Here is a 14,598-nt window from a genome sequence, read left to right on the forward strand (position 1 = left end):
ACAAGGAAGCGGTGTTCCAGTCGAAAACATTTTTTTTAAAGTCAGCAGCTACAAACACTGTAGCTGCTGACTTTTAATAAGGACACTTACCTGTCCGGGGAAGCCTGCGATGCCCCCGAGGCCAATCCGTCCATCGGATCGGATGCCGGTGCATCAATTCGAACTAAGGGAAACTGCATGTTTCCTACTGCGCATCCGTGAGTCGCGCATCGCTTTGTGAATAGCCGGCTGTCTTCTGGGACACACACAGGTCCCAGAAGACAGTGTGCCCCGTTTCCCAGAAGACAACACGAGGGAGGACGAGAACGAGGAGCTCCGCAGAGAAGGAAGTGGCAGATTAGGATGACTGCCTAGCAACAGGCATTTCTGGTAAGTTTTTTCAAATGTTTTTGAAGAGATTTAAGTCTCTAAAAGTATGTTCATGTAAAATATTTTTTTTAGGGTGGACCTTCACTCTAAATGAAGTACGTGGAGGGTCACGTGTTGTGTGGCATTATAATTAACATATCTATAATATATGTAAACGAGTAGGACATTTGTCTCATAATAAGTAGTCCTTTTTACCAAGTTGCAGCTATGTCCATCTTTCATCTCAGAGCACTTAAAGTGGTTGTAAACCTATGGAAAAAAAAAAGCAACCTGCAAGGCAAAGGCATAATGAGCTAGTATGCATAGCATACTAGCTCATTATGAATAACTTACCTGAGAATGAAGCCCCCAAAGCGGTCCTCCGTCTTCATGTCCACCGCTGCCATGGATCCCGGAGTGACTTCTGGGTCTCGCTGCTCCAGCGCTGCCCATAGATGGGTAGAAATTTGAATGAAATTTTTTTAGGAAAAGAATGTTCCATGATAGTTTTTTTTCATTTTCCTAATCATCAAATTGATGTTCATTTTCAACCGCAGTGATGAGAAAATTCAAAGGAACAGGATGGAATTTTTTTTTCAAAGGAACAAATTTCAAACAGTGTAGGTGGTTAAAAGGAAACAAAATCTTTGGAGCGCCATTAGAATGTTCTGAGAATTTTCTAATGAATTTTCCTAAGAATTTTTGTTCAAAATTCTGTCTACAGCCAGCGTTTCTGTCCCTTGTTTCTTCTCCACAATGGTCTTTCCCCCTTTATCTCTCTTCTAATGTTAGGAGGTATGGTTAATCATTACTACTGTGAGAAAATCCTCCCTCCGCTGTACTCTGATCTTGGTTTCCAATATCAATGATGCAGCCCAGCCTCACCATGTGTAGGAGGAAATGACCCTCCCAATTGTATTCTTCCACGTTGTCAGAGAACTTCATTTATTTTCCTCGTCTGCTGTCAGCGATGGCGTTTGCTGATCTGAAAGTTGAGTTGGAATGTTCCGTCTGTCTGAACATTTATACAGATCCTGTAAACCTGAGATGTGGACACAACTTCTGCCGGGTCTGTATTGATCGTGTGCTGGATACACAGGGGGGGTCTGGAGGATATTCCTGTCCTGAATGCCGAGAGAAGTTTCCGGATCGGCCTGCACTGCAGAGGAACATAACACTACGTAACATAGTGGGGGATTTCCTGTCTGCTCAGCCACATCAGGAGGAGTCCGGGGTCTTCTGTACTTACTGTGTGGACTCTCCTGTACCTGCTGTTAGATCCTGTCTGCACTGTGAGGTTTTCATGTGTGATAAACATCTGAAAGTCCACAAAAGGCCCCCAGGACACGTCTTATGTGACCCCACCTTGTCCATGGAGAGCAGGAAATGCTCCGTCCATAAGAAGATCCTGGAGTATTACTGCGCTGAGGATGAGACCTGTATCTGTGTGTCTTGTTGTATGATTGGAGGACATAAAGGACATGAGATGAAGTCACTGGATGAGGCTTCTGAGAAGAAGAAGAAGACACTGAGGAATGTTCTGCAGAAACTTCTGACAAAGAGAGAGGAGACGGAGGAAAGAGTCCAGAGTCTGCAGGAACACAGGAGGAAAGTAGAAGAAAAAGCCGCTGGTGACACCGAGAGAGTCACTGTCCTGTTTAGAGATCTCAGGAGATGTCTGGAAGACCTGGAGAAGAGAGTCCTGAGGGAAATCTCCGGGAGGGCAGAGTGGATCTCCATCTCTATCCGGGATCTGGAAATAAAGAAGGAGGAGCTGTCCAGGAAGTTGCGTCACATTGAGGAGCTGTGTAACGTGACGGATCCACTGACTGTCTTACAGGAATCAGACACAGGTGACTTGTGTGATACTGAGGATGGAGATAATGAGGACAGAGAGAGACATGAGGAGCTCCTCCATGATGGAGGGGGTCTGGGTGTGGATGGGATATCACACACATTACACACATTATCTGATATAATAACAGAGGTAAATGTATTCTCCTATATACAGGGAGCTGCAGACATATTACTGGATGTAAATACAGCTCATAATAATCTCCATATATCAGATGACAGGAAAACTGTATACGGGTCAGATAGAAACCAGAATCGTCCAGAAACACCAGAGAGATTTCAGGGTTATCCTCAGGTGTTGAGCAGTCGGAGTTTCTCCTCAGGGAGACATTACTGGGAAGTGGATGTCGGGGGATCAGATTGGTGGAGAGTCGGGATGTGTTACCCCAGTATAGACAGGAGAGGAGAGCAGTCAGGGATTGGAAATAATAAGAAGTCCTGGGGTTTGGAAAGAAATGATAATCAGTATTTGGTGATACATGACAATAAAGAGATCCTCTTACCCCCCAATATCTCCAGTAACAGAGTCAGGATATATCTGGATTATGGGGTCGGACGGATCTCCTTTTATGATCTGTGTGACCCGATCCGACATCTCCACACCTTCACCACCACCTTCACTGAGCCCCTCCATGCTGGGATATGTGTATGGGGAGGTTCTATAAAGATATGTGGAGGGAATCAGAGACTGATGACATCACAGGGAGGATGGATGGGATTAGTGGAGTATGCAACCAATAGAATAAAGCAGTAGGTGGGGCTTTAGTCTGTATCCTGCTGTTTTTTTTTTTACTATAAATAACTATAAGTGAGATTTCTCCCTCTAACACCGATCACTGTGATTGGGTAGAATATCTGTCCAGTTACTGCAGTAACATGTTCCTAGTGAGGAGAGGTGTGGCCTATATAATGATCTACCTATTATCTATCTATCTATCTATCTATCTATCTATCTATCTATCTAATTGTTAATCAGAAGTTTATCACAACGTGTGCCATTAGCAATCACTGTGATGGGATAGAATGTGTTCACTAGGGATGAGCCGAACACCCCCTGGATTTTAAAGGTTAATATGCAAGTTATTGTCATAAAAAGTGTTTGGGGACCCGGGTCCTGCCCCAGGGGACATGTATCAATGCAAAAAAAAGGTTTTCAAAATGGACGTTTTTTCGGGAGCAGTGATTTTAATAATACTTATAGTGAAACAATAAAAGTGAAATATTCTTTTCAATTTCGTACCTGGGGGGTGTGTATAGTATGCCTATAAAGTGGCACGTGTTTCCCGTGTTTAGAACTGTCCCTGCAAAAAATGACATTTCTAAAGGAAAAAGGTAATTTTAAAAGTACTCGTGGCTATAATAAATTGTCAGTCCCGGCAATACAGATAAAATAAGTCATTGAAATAAATGGCATGGGTTCCCCCCCCCCCCCCAAGTCATTTACCAGGCCCTTTGGGTCTGGTATGAATATTAAGGGGAACCCGAACCAAAATGTAAAAAAAAAAAAAATGCGTGGGGGTCTCCCCAAATTCCATACCAGGCCCTTCAGGTCTGGTATGGCTATCAATGGGAACCCTGCGCCAAAAAAAATGGTGTGGGATTTCCCACAAAATCCATACCAGACCTTTCAGGTCTGGTATGGATTTTAAGAGGAACCCTGAGCCAAAATTAAAAAAATTGTGTGAGGGTCCCCCCAAAAATCCATACCAGACCCTTATTCCAACATGCAACCTGGCAGGCTGCAGGAAAAGAGGGGGGACGAGAGAGCTCCCCCTTCCTGAACAGTACCAGGCCACATGCCCTCAACATTGGGAGGATGCTTTGGGGTCCCCCCCAAAGCACCTTGTCCCCATGTTGATGAGGACAAGGGCCTCATCCCCACAACCCTGGCTGGTGGTTGTGGGGGTCTGCGGGCAGGGGGCTTATCAGGATCTGGAAGCCCCATTTAACAAGGGGACCCCCAGATCCCGCCCCCCCCTGTTTGAAATGATAAGGGGGTACAAAAGTACCCCTACCATTTCACAAAGTAAGTGTAAAAAAAATGTTAAAAAAGACACACACACCATTGGGAAAAGTCCTTTATTAAAAAAAAATAAAAATAAAAAAAAGATTCCAGCGGTGGAACTCTTGCTATCCAGCGATGGATGATCATCTCTCCGGGGTCCAGCGATGGCTGATCTGACCAAGCAATGGGTGATCGCTCCCTCCAGCGCAGCGCATCCATCCTGTCTCCATCGGAGACACTGCGGGAATCCCGGCAGCCTGACACTTTGACACTTCTTATCTGAGGAGGGTGGAGCCACCCGTCACCTGACCCTGCCCCCCTCTGACGCAAGGGGAAACCTGGGCTTCCCCAGTAATGTACGGGTAACCCCGCTCCCCTCTGATGTAACGGAATCCTGCGTTACATCAGAGGGGGGCGGGGTCACCCATACGTCACTGGGGAAGCGAGGTTCCGGTCTCCGGATCGCTTTTCACTGGGCCCCACTCCTAGAGCTGCATGTCATCATGGAAGTCCCCTGCAGGCCCCTTTGGGCCCCCCTGCCAATCGATTGGTTTTGTGTGCGGTGGGGGTCTTGAGATGAATCTCCCACAGAGATGGAGCTCGGCAGGTGGCCCTGCTCAGCTGGAGAGAGAGAGCGTGGACTCCGCTCCTAGCGTGATGTCAGCGGGCTCGGAGCCTCGGCGAGGGATGGCAGCAGATGTGGTCACCGGGTCTGCTACCACCTCGTCCAGCGTCCTTCACAGTCCGGTGTAGGAGAGACAGGTGGGGACACCTGGGCGGGAGGAAGACAGCAGACGAGATGGTAGCCCACCAGGTCCAGGGAAGTCAGCATCGAAATCCGGGGTCGGCTCCATAGCGCAGAGGCGGAGCCAGATGGTCAGTGGACCCTCAGCATCTGGGGACTTGTTGTCTGGAGGCCTTCTGGAGACGATGAAATGCCTGGTCAAATTTCGTAAGGTGAACCGACCGGATCAGAGGACAATCGAGAGCACTTGAATGGTGTGGCTGCGATGGAAGCTGGACAGTCAGCTGGTGGGAGAATTCCTAGGCAATCCGGTAACTCAGCAGTTACTTTACATTTTAAAGGACAGCATTGTGGTATGAGTGGGGTGAGCCGGGGGGTAGACCTGTCAGTCAGGAGGGTACAGCTATGGCACTGGGGAGTGCTCATGTGGGTGCTCCCAGGGCGGGTGAGGAGCGCGGGGCCATGGTCAGGGGGAATGCATGTTTGATGGGTTTCCTGGCGGGCCTTAAAGATTTGGTCAGGAGGTGGGAAAATGGGGAATCAGCTTCCACTAGCCCAGCTGCTGTATGAGTTCCGCCAGCGGAGGGGCCTGGGGGGCCTCAATGCAGGGGGAGGTGACTACTTCTCCTGCAGTGGCAGCTCCTCTTGCCTCAGTGGAGACCGCGGTTCAGGGGCAACAATCGGCTGGGAAGGCTGTGGTGGCGGGAGATGCTTTGGGAAAACAGGATGTGATTAGGTTAGCTGATTCAGCAAAATGCAAAGTATATGTGTGTTATGAGGGACCACTTGGTGCGCATCTGAAACCGGAGGTCCGGGAAAAAATCTGGAAAGGTGAGTACGTGGCGATGTTCTCGCTGTTGCCATTGGAAAAATTCAACTTAGATAGGGTTAAGCCATATGAGTCCAAGAAGGAGGATGAGGACAAAAGGAGATATCGGCTTATTCCAAGGATGTTCAGCATTTTGTTGTTTGTCTGTCTCCACTGGCGGAGACACTGCAGGAGCCTGCCATTTCTTATATTAGGAGGGTGGGGCCACCCGTCACCTGACCCCGCCCCCCTCTGACGCAAGTGGGGAAGCCTGGCTTCCCCAATGATGTGTGGGTGACCCCGCCCCCCTCTGATGTAACGCAGGTTTCCGTTTCGACTTGAACTCGAAGCTCATCCTTATCCACTAGTACCACATCTAATGTATTGTATGCTTCCCTTAAAAATGAAAAGGAGATCCATAGAATGATACTCAATGATTGAAGGATTTATTTAATAGGAGTATTATTATTATTATTATACAGGATTTAAATAGTGCCTATAGTTTAAGCAGTGCTTTACAAAATAAAAGAGAGACAATACTGTTACAATACAATAAAAAAACAAGAGGTTTAAGAGAGCCCTGCTAAGAAGAGCTTACAATCTAATAGGGTGGGGCAGGTGGTACAAAAAGGTTGTAACTGGGAAATCAGCTGATGGAAGTGGTAAAAGATTAGTTGGAGGTGTGATAGGCTTCCCTGAAGAGATGAGTTTTCAGGGATTGCCTGAAGGCAGCCAGAGTAAGAGATAGCTGGATGGTTTGAGGTAGAGAGTTCCAGAGGATGGGAGAGGCTCTGGAGAAATCCTGAAGACGAGCATGGGAGGAGGAGACAAGGGAGCTTGAGAGATGGAGGTCTTGAGAGGACAGTTTGGGTGATATTTGGAGACAAGATTGGTGATATAGCTTGGGGCAGAGATGTGAATGGCTTTGTATGTTGTTTGTATTTTGAACTTAATTTGCTGGGTGATCGGAAGCCAGTGTAGAGATTAACAGAGGGGGGTGGAAGACACTGAGTGTTTGGTAAGGTAGACGAGTCTGGCAACAACATTCATCATAGAAGAGGGGATAACTTGCAGAGAGGTAGACCAATGAGAAGGGAGTTGTAATGTGCATTGTTGATTTTATTGGAAAAGTCATGGAGGGGGGCACCCAGTGTGTTAAAGTATAAGTAATCAATAATAAATACACATCTTTTTGCAGGGAAAAAAAAGTGCATTTATTATTTTTTTGCATTACAGTCTGTAAGGCATTGCTACCACAATCAGCAGTTCATGGGCACAATGCCTGGATACTGCAGACACACTGGAAACAGTCTGCCCATACTTCATATGGGTAGACAGTTTCTGAATGGTAGGAAGACTCAAAAGTCTACAAGAGTGCTCACCAGCGCCCTCACAGTCCATTGCAAAATATAAGCCTTCAGAGACAGGAAACTTTGAATAAATGACACGGGCGGAGCTTTATTTTTTAACAATAACAATGTTATTGAATTTATTCCAATAGAAAGTTAAGAATTTGTAAATATAGAACCCTGTCATCAAGGCTTTTTTTTTTATATTGACAGCGGATGCAGGGAGAGGATCCTAGACTTGCTATCACATGGAGGAGGCATCGGAGGTTAGAGGATTCAGGAGCTGGAACATGTTTGTTCTGACTCAACTACAAGGCAATAACTTTATCTTCAGCTTCACATAGAGCTTACATGACCTGGTGATCTATTTATCGCTTGCATTAATTCAGACAGCTTAACTCAATGAATAAACTCACTGTATGGAAAGACAGATGATGGATCCTCTCGAATGTTCCGTTTAATGATGGATATTCATAGGTAGAAAAACGGTGAAGTTGTAAGTCACATGTAAAGATGTTACAGCAATGAGGTATACTGTGCACAATGAATCAGAGAGAGGAAGGGGAGGAGAATATACAGAACTACGGTGGGAGAGAGAGTTCAGATAAACAGAAGGGAACAAAGCTTAAAGACACAGAGCATAATAAATCACATAGTGTAACCCAACAATGTTTCATGTTCCCCTAAATACTGGTGGAACATATTCCAAAGGTGAATTTATCATTTAATGCCGCATACACACGATAAAACAATCGGGTGGAAAAGTCCGGCAAACTGAAGTCCGCCGGACAATCCCCCCGTGTGTAGCCTCCGGCATACTTTTTTGATCCGAAAGTACGGCGGACTTAGAAAATAGTTTTGCACTCCAATCTTCCCGTCGGACTCGCATTTCGGCGGACAATCCGGCCGTGTGTATGCCAGTCCGCCGTACTTTTGAAATGAGCAGACTTTTCCCGCCCGGAGAAAAGTCCGCTCATTCGAGCGGGTCTCCAGGTAGGCGGGGCCCGCGACATCGCAGGCCCCGCCGCCTGGTATGGGCTTAAAGGGGAACCCCAACGCCGGAAAAAAATCGGCGTGGGGGTCCCCCCAGGTCCACATCAGACCCTTGTCCGAGCACGCTACCTGGCCGGCTAGGAAAGGGGGGACGAGCGAGCGCCCCCCCCTCCTGAGCCGTACCAGGCCGCGTGCCCTCAACATGGGGGGTGCCTTGTGCCAAAGCACCTTGTCCCCATGTTGATGAGGACAAGGGCCTCTTCCCGACAACCCTAGCCATTGGTTGTCGGGGTTTGCGGGCGAGGGGCTTATCGGAATCCGGAATCCCCCTTTAATAAGGGGGCCCCCGGATACCGGCCCCCCACCCTATGTGAATGAGTATGGGGTACAATGTACCCCTACCCATTCACCTGTAAAATAAAGTACAAAAAAAACACAACACACAAGATAAAATAGTTTATTGCACAGCTCCGGGGGTCTTCCGTCTTCGGGGGTCTTCTCGCCGGACTCCTCCGCTATCTTCTTGTAGCTCTTTTGCTAGCGGAGGAGCCCGGCTTTCTTCCTCGCCGCCGGCCTCTTCTCCCGACTTCGGGGGTCTTGTCCCCCTCTTCGTTTCTTCTGCCGGGCCACTGCGCCTTCTTATAGCTCTTTTACAGGTGGTGGCCCGGGCTTCTGTCGCCGCCGCCTTCCGTTCTTCTTTTTCTTCTTCTCCTGGAGATGTTGACTCGACGCTCTCTCTGTACGGCGGACTTACGCTGTATTAGTCCGCTGAAAAAGTGCCGTGTGTGGGCAAGTAGCCCGTTCGGAAAGTCCGGCGGACAGTCTGGCGGGAAGTCTGCCAGCAGTCTGGCGGGAAGTCCGCCAGACTAAGTCCGTTGGATAGACGGCTACGTGTGTACGCAGCATAAGGCAACCAATTCATTGTGAATGGGCTACTAACTTACCTAACCAGAGATGTGCAGTTTGTTTAGTTATGATTTGATATTTTGGGTGATTCAGATGTATCCAAATCTCCAAATGGGCGTAGTGATGAATGGCAATGAAGCTGAAAAAACTCGTAACAAAATGAACGAATGCATTTGTTTCGTTGGGATGGCGTCACACAATGCAATGTTTAATTTCATCCCCTGCAGAGATCAGAATGAGCCCGAACATTGGAAAATCGCCATGTAACAGCTCCACACCCTGCTCACAATCACCATGAGACTCCAGCTCGCAGCTCAGCCTGACAGAGCCAGCATGGAGCACCACCACACTAAATGCAGCTGCACAGCTTATTCCCAGCCTCAGCGACCTGCACAATATAGATGCTATCAAAGAAACAATGTCAGCTGCAATTTCAGACCTAAGGCACGACATCCAGGTCATTGCAGATGAAGTGGAGAAAGTCGCTACCCACCATGAGACTCATATCCACAAGCTATATTATGCGAATGATGCCCATACACTTCAACTGCAGGAGCTACACAGAAACACAGAAGACCTGGTCAACCATGGACACAGACACAATCTACAGGAGCAAGATCTCCCAGAATCCGTTGAAAAGAACCAACTCTTACCCACCACCATTACATCGACATTAAATGAGTTTTTGGACAATCCCCGCCCCCTCCCACCACCATCGTGATCAAAATGGAACACCTGCATCCTGCACTGTGACCAAAACGTAGAGAGACAGACCCACCGAGAGATGTGGAATGCTATCTAAACAGTTTCAGCCTAAAAGAAAATGTCCTTGAAAAGTCCTGAAATTGACCCTAGTTCTCCATTGGGATGGATTTGGCTGCAGCGTGATCTGCTTATATATGCCTGTTATTTTCTTACTTTGTAAGTGCATTACCTACCATAAACATTAGATTGGTGCTGTTTTTTTTCCTTTCTGATTTTGTGAGAGAGAGAGAGGCGAGAGAGAGGAGAGAGTCGAGAGAGGAGAGAGAAGGGAGAGGAGAGAGAGGGGACAGTCGAGAAAGAGAGAGGGAGAGAGAGGAGAGAGAGGAGAGAGAGAGGGGAGAGTCGAGAGAGAGAGGAAAGAGAAGGGAGAGGTGAGAAAGGGGGAGAGAGAGAGAGAGGCGAGGGGGGATAGTCGAGAAAGACAGAGGGAGAGAGAGAGAGGGGAGAGTCGAGAAAGGGATAGAGAAAGAGAGGAGAGAGGGGGGAGAGTCGAGAAAGAGACAGAGAGAGAGAGGGGAGAGAAGAGAGAGGCGAGAAAGAGAGAGGAGAGAGAAGGGAGAGGAGAGAAAGAGAGAGGGAGAGAGAAAGTGAGAGAGAGGAGAGAGAGGGGAGAGTTGAGAAAGAGAGAGAGAGAGAGAGAGAGGGGAGAGAAGGGAGGGGGGTGGGGAAGAGAGAGGGGGGAGAAAGATGGAGAGAGTGGAGAGGGAGGGGGGAGAGAGGAGAGAGAGGGGGCAGGGAGGAAGAACAGAGAGGAGAGAGAGAGGGGGAGAGGAAAGAGATAGGGGGAGAGAGCACAAGAGAGAGAGATAGAAGAGAGAGGGGGAGAGGAGAGAGAGGAGAGAGGCGGGGGATAGAGAGAGAGGAGAGAGAGAGGGGAGAAAGAGTGAGAGGAGAGAGGAGGGGGATAGAGTGAGAGGAGAGAGGAGGGGGATAGAGTGAGAGGAGAGAGGAGGGGGATAGAGTGAGAGGAGAGAGGAGGAGGATAGAGAGAGTGAGAGGAGAGAGGAGGGGGATAGAGAGAGAGAGAGAGAGAGAGAGGGGGAAGAGAGAGGCGAGAAAGAGAGAGGAGAGAAAGAGAGAGGATAGGAGAGAGGCGAGAAAGAGAGAGGAGAGAAAGAGAAAGGAGAGAGAGAGGAGAGAAAGAGAGAGGAGAGAGAGAGGGAGAGTCGAGAAAGAGGGAGAGAGAGGGGAGAGTCGAGAGAGAGAGGAGAGAGAAGGGAGAGGCGAGAAAGAGGGGGGGATAGAGAAAGTGAGAAAGGAGAGAGAGGGGAGAGTTGAGAAAGAGAGAGAGAGTGGAGAGAAGGGAGAGGCGAGAAAGAGAGAGGAGAGAGAGTAGAGAGAGAAGAGGAGGGGGATAGAGAGGGGGGAAGAGAGGCGAGAAAGAGAAAGGTGAGAAAGAGAGAGGAGAGAAAGAGAGAGGAGAGAAGGAGAGAGGAGAGAAGGAGAGAGGGGAGAGTCGAGAAAGAGAGAGGGAGAGAGAAAGTGAGAGGATAGAGAGGGGAGAGTTGAGAAAGAGAGAGTGGAGAGAAGGGAGAGGCGAGAAAGTGAGAGGAGAGAGAGAGAGTAGAGAGAGGAGAGAAGCGAGAAAGAGAGAGGAGAGAAGGAAAGAGGAGAGAAAGAGAGAGGAGAGAGAGAGAGGCGAGAGACGAGAAAGAGAGAAAAGAGAGAGAGAGGCAAGAGGCGAGAAAGAGAGAGGGTCGAGAGAGAGGAGAGAGGCGAGAAAGAGAGAGGATAGAGAGAAAAGAGAGAGAGGGGAGAGGAGAGAAAGAGAGAGGAGAGAGAGGGGGTGGGGAAGAGAGAGGGGGAGAGAGAGAGAGAGAGAAAGAAAAGGAGAGAGTGGAGAGAGAGGGGGGGAGAGGAGAGAGAGGGCGAGAGGAAAGAGAGAGGGGGAGAGGAGGGGGGGAGAGAGCACTAGAGAGAGATAGAAGAGAGAGGGGGAGAGGAGAGAGGCGGGGGATAGAGAGAGAGAGACGGGATAGAGAGAGAGGGAGAGGAGAGAGAGGAGGGGGAAGAGAGAGAGAGTGAAGAGAGGAGAAGAGAGAAGAGAGGGAAGAGAGAGAGAAGAGAGAGAAGAGAGAGAGAGAAGAGAGAGAAGAGAGAGTAGAGAGCCGGTGTTTACCCATCTCCAAACAGAATCTCTGGAACTCAGTCAGAGTCGCCAAACATCTGGTTGTTATTTATTCACATTCTTTTTGTTTGTATTCATATTCAAATGATTTAAAATGGATATATTTAACTTTTATTCTTGTTATCAATTTTGCAAATGCGAAGTAAACAAACAAAAGAAAAATCTTCATCCAATGATTACAATGAATCTTTTAATCCCTTTTGGCTTAACAAATACAGCAATATTTCTAAATGGTCCTGTAATAACACTCACAGTCTTTGATTTCAGCAATATGTTTACAGTTCGAATTCGAATGGAATCCAATGTAAAATTAATGAATTAGTCTATCGGAAATTCTGACATTATTTGGAGAATTCGGTAAAATCCACTTGTACTGTGTTTCGGGTATTCAGATATATCCAAATCTCAGAATTTTTTAAAAATTTGTCAGAATATTTATTCAGAACGAAATGAAAGGCACATGTCTAATATTTGGGCCTCCGGCTTCCATTGGAGGATTCCATAAAGATAAAGTAACAGATTAACCCCGTGTTCTCCTTTTCCCATAATAAATTTCTTCTTATACAGCACAGTATTGCAGAGTGTGAGTCCCGGAGTAACCAATCAGATGGTGTGACTGTTATCAGCACTGTGATGTATACTGGTGTGCAGTGTGTTCTCCGGTCTCACCTTCCCGTGTATTCTAGACATGTGGAGAGTAAAATATTTCATTTCGGAATTTCGTTTTCGTCCAAAAAATTAATTTATTTAGTTACTCCCGAAATTCGTTTTTATTTATTTTGTTTTTCGTTCAAAAATTGTATTCATCTGAAAATCCACATGAATTACGGTCGAATCTGTCTTTGAAGGCTTATGGTGTCTGTCGAATGTATAAAGAAGATTCGACGGAGCTAGTATATAGCATACTTCGTGTGAACTTTAGAACCCTATTAAAGTCTATGGGACTCCAACGTTCAAAATCTAAAGTGCTCATTTTAAAGGGTAATATGCAAGTTACTGTCCTAAAAAGTGTTTGGGGATCTGGGTCCTGCCCCAGGGGACATGGATCAAGGCAAAAAAAAGTTTTAAAAACGGCAGTTTTTTCAGGAGCAGTGATTTTAATAATGATTAAAGTGAAACAATAAAAGTGTAATATTCCTTTAAATTTCGTAGGGGGGGGGGGGGGTGTCTATAGTATGCCTGTGAAGGGGCGCATGTTTCTGGTGCTTAGAACTGTCCCTGCACAAAGTGTCATTTATGCAGGACAAAAGGTCCTTTAAAAACAACACGCAGCTATTATGAATTGTCGGCTCCGTAATACAGAGAACACTCATTGAAAGTCATTGATTAAAAAAAAATTAAAAAAAATTAAAAAAAACGTGAGGGTCCCCCAAATTCAATTACCAGGCCCTTCAGGTCTGGTATGCATATTAAGGGGAACCCCACGTCAAATTAAAAAAAAATTGACGTGGGGGTCCACTTAAAAATCCATACCAGACCCTTTATCCGAGCACGCAACCTGGCAGGCCACAGGAAAAGAGGGGGGGAAGACAGAGAGCCCCCCCTCCCTCCTGAACCGTACCAGGCCACATGCCCTCAACATTGGGAGGATGCTTTGGGGGTCTGTGACCCCTCAAAGCACCATGTCCCCATGTTGATGTGGACAAGGGCCTCATCCCCACAACCCTGGCTGGTGGTTGTGGGGGTCTGCGGGCGGGGAGCTTATCAGAATCTGGAAGCCCCCTTTAACAAGGGGACTCCCAGATCCCAGCCTCCCCCCCTGTTTGAAATGGTAAGGGGGTACAAAAGTACCCCTACCATTTCACAAAGAAAGTGTAAAAAATAGTTAAATAAGACAAACACACTTTTGAAAAATTCCTTTATTAAAAATAAAAAATAAATAAAAAAAAGATTCCAGCGGTGGTAATCCACTCTTGCTATCCAGCAATGGACGATCATCTCTCCGGGGTCCAGCGATGGCTGATCTGAATCAGCGCAGCGAATCCATCCATCTTCTGTCTCCACGGAGGAGACACTGCGGGGATTCCAGCGGCCTGACGTTTGTTATATGCGGAGGGCGGGGCCACCCGTCACCTGATCCCGCCCCCCTCTGACACAAGGGGAAACCCGGGGTTCCCCGTGACGTATGGGTGACCCCGTCCCCCTCTGATGTAACGGAAACCTGCCTGTGTTACATCAGAGGGGTGAGGGGTCACCCATACGTCACGGGAAACCCCAGGTTTTGCCTTGCGTCAGAGGGGGGCGGGGTCAGGTGACGGGTGGCCCCGCCCTCCGCATAAAACGAACGTCAGGCCGCCGGTGTTCTGCCATATAGTGTCCGGCCATCATATAGTGTCTGAGCAGTACGGAGCAGAGGAAGCTTCGGAAAATCTCCGAAGCTGAACGGCGCCTGCGCCGTGAGTGGAGGTGGTAGCCCCACCATCCAAGCAGACATAGGGTTGTGAATATTAGAGGGCCCCTCGCGGGCGAGCTTCGCTCGCCACGCTTCGGGCTCAGCCTCGCTGTGCTCGGCTCTTTTATATTCCTACTCTATGTCCACTTGGATAGTGGGGATAGAACCTGGACTCACGGCGCAGGCTCCGTTCATCCTCGGCAATTTTCGGAATCTGTGTTGCTGTGTACTGCGCATGCGCAGTGCGCAGCGGACACTATCGGATGGAGGACCTTATATGATAGGACACCGGGATCCCCGCAGTG

The 14,598-nt window shown here is 47.8% G+C and overlaps 1 protein-coding gene across 1 annotated transcript; it reads left to right on the plus strand.

Annotated features, from left to right (window-relative positions):
• Positions 1–1,315: 1,315 nt before the first annotated feature.
• LOC143964182 (E3 ubiquitin-protein ligase Midline-1-like) lies at positions 1,316–2,956 on the plus strand. The gene has a single exon (XM_077473882.1). The coding sequence runs from the start codon at positions 1,319–1,321 to the stop codon at positions 2,954–2,956; it is 1,638 nt and encodes a 545-aa protein (XP_077330008.1). The 5' UTR covers positions 1,316–1,318.
• Positions 2,957–14,598: the final 11,642 nt, after the last annotated feature.

The sequence above is a fragment of the Lithobates pipiens genome, unplaced genomic scaffold, assembly GCF_037356315.1.
Source record: "Lithobates pipiens isolate NorthernLeopardFrog02 unplaced genomic scaffold, aLitPip1_a1.2 Scaffold_8, whole genome shotgun sequence".
Classification (NCBI taxonomy): domain Eukaryota; kingdom Metazoa; phylum Chordata; class Amphibia; order Anura; family Ranidae; genus Lithobates; species Lithobates pipiens.